Genomic DNA, 1,722 nt, shown 5'->3' with positions numbered 1-1,722 from the left:
CAGCAGGACTTCCAAGGTATCCAGGTGAGCGTCCCTGCGGCCATCCAAGCCCCGAGCCACGTCTCTGTCTCGGGGACAAGGGTCAGGCAGTACTAGGTCACACATAAGGCAGCTCGGAGGGGTCAGGGGTCGAGACTCTCCCCTACTTTTCTTCTTAAACGTCTGATGGGAGCCCCGATTGCCCGCGCNTCNCCGGTGTGCCTGGGCGGGATCCCTCTGTACCGGGATATCTCGACTTTGTGCAAAGGCCTTGAAAACTGGTCAGGACTCTTCTGTTGCCCCTCCCCCTGCACTGCTNCCCGATCTGGGACCCAGTCCCCTTCCTAGAGAGCAGTCACCCGAGGCAGAACCCAACGGGGCCCAGCCTTTTGGGTCAATTACCCTGCAAACTTGCAGCCGGACAACGCCTTCCCCGCCCTTGGCTAACTCTGCTGAACGCCGCAGGGAAGCAAGTTTAGGTAAAATTCGGGCCTGGTTGGGGAAATCTCAGCCATCTGAGACGGAGGGACAGCGCCCACCTAGGGACAAGAAGAGGCCCAGAACATGTGGCTCTTTCTTGTAGGGAGAGGTGGGCGGGGCAGACTATACCAGGACCTCCTGGATTGGTAGAGCGACCATTGGAAAACCTCCCATCCCAGGATGGGGTTGTTTGTGGCCACTCTGTCTCCATACCAGAGAGAAGGAAGCCAGTGCTTCCGGGAAGGCTGTCACTGGGCAGAGGTGGCACATGCTAGAGTTTGAGGAGGATGCGGCAGCTTATTTTGGCATGAGAAACAGACCTAAATAGTGGAGCCTGGCTAATAGGAGACTAGGTTAGACCTTTGCCTCTATTGGACTGTTGCCTAGCCTCATGTGTCCAGGTTTCCCCAGAATGCTGGCACTAGAACTCTCCCTAGAGACTTACACAGCTCCTTGTCTCCCAGTTTTGCCATCACCACTATGACCACAGCCCCTGCCTTGATTTCCCCACACTGCCCCTTGCCCTTCGTTTAGGCTGCAACTTGCAAGGCTCACCCACCAGGGCAAAGTACTTGGGGAAGCTTTGGACCAAAGGTGCTTGCAGGAGGGGAGTGGATGGGAGGGACTGGCCGTAGGGCGGGAAGCCTGACGACCTTTAACCTGAGATGAAACATCAGGAATGCCTGGGTAGAAGGCAGCATGGCTATCCCTGATTTCCATTCTTTCAGGCTGGGTAGGTAGGAGGATCTGAGAAAGGAAGGGGTGAGTTTAGGCAGCCCCTTTGAGAGCAGCAGTTCTCAGCCTGTGGGTCACGACCCCTCCAGGGAGATTGGATTACCTTTTCACAGGGGTCACCTAAATAGCAGAATTACAGATAGGAAATAGCAATGAAAACAATTTTGTGGTTGGGTGGGTCAGCACAGCATGAGGACTGTATTAAAGGGTTGCAGTGTTAGGAAGGTTGAGAACCACTGGGCTAGAGTCCACTTAGAATCCAGACGCCTGCCCGAGCTGGGGACAACTGACCTGTTGTTGAGGACATGTACCACGGAGGGTCTGAGATTACAGGAAGAAGCCTAGCTCCTGGCTTGCCTCAGGAGTGGAGCAATCTCTGGGAGGTCCCTGGGCAAGCACAGAAAGTTTGACCTCGCCGGGCGTGGTGGTGCACGCCTTTAATCCCAGCACTTGGGAGGCAGAGGCAGGTGGATTTCTTAGTTCGAGGCCAGCCTGGTCTACAAAGTGAGTTCCAGGACAGCCAGGGCT

At 55.6% G+C, this 1,722-nt stretch overlaps 1 protein-coding gene across 1 annotated transcript in view; it reads left to right on the top strand.

The window, feature by feature from the left end:
• Positions 1-1,722, top strand: part of Tmem120a (transmembrane protein 120A) — a 10,851-nt gene that overhangs the window by 2,113 nt on the left and 7,016 nt on the right. The window contains exon 2 of the mRNA XM_029477806.1: positions 4-24. Within this exon, the coding sequence (XP_029333666.1) occupies positions 4-24 (21 nt within the window). The remainder of the gene's footprint in view (positions 1-3; positions 25-1,722) is intronic.

This window comes from Mus caroli, chromosome 5, assembly GCF_900094665.2.
Source record: "Mus caroli chromosome 5, CAROLI_EIJ_v1.1, whole genome shotgun sequence".
Lineage (NCBI taxonomy): Eukaryota > Metazoa > Chordata > Mammalia > Rodentia > Muridae > Mus > Mus caroli.
The sequence above is the reverse complement of the archived record's forward strand: the minus strand, read 5'-3'. Positions and strand labels throughout refer to the sequence as shown.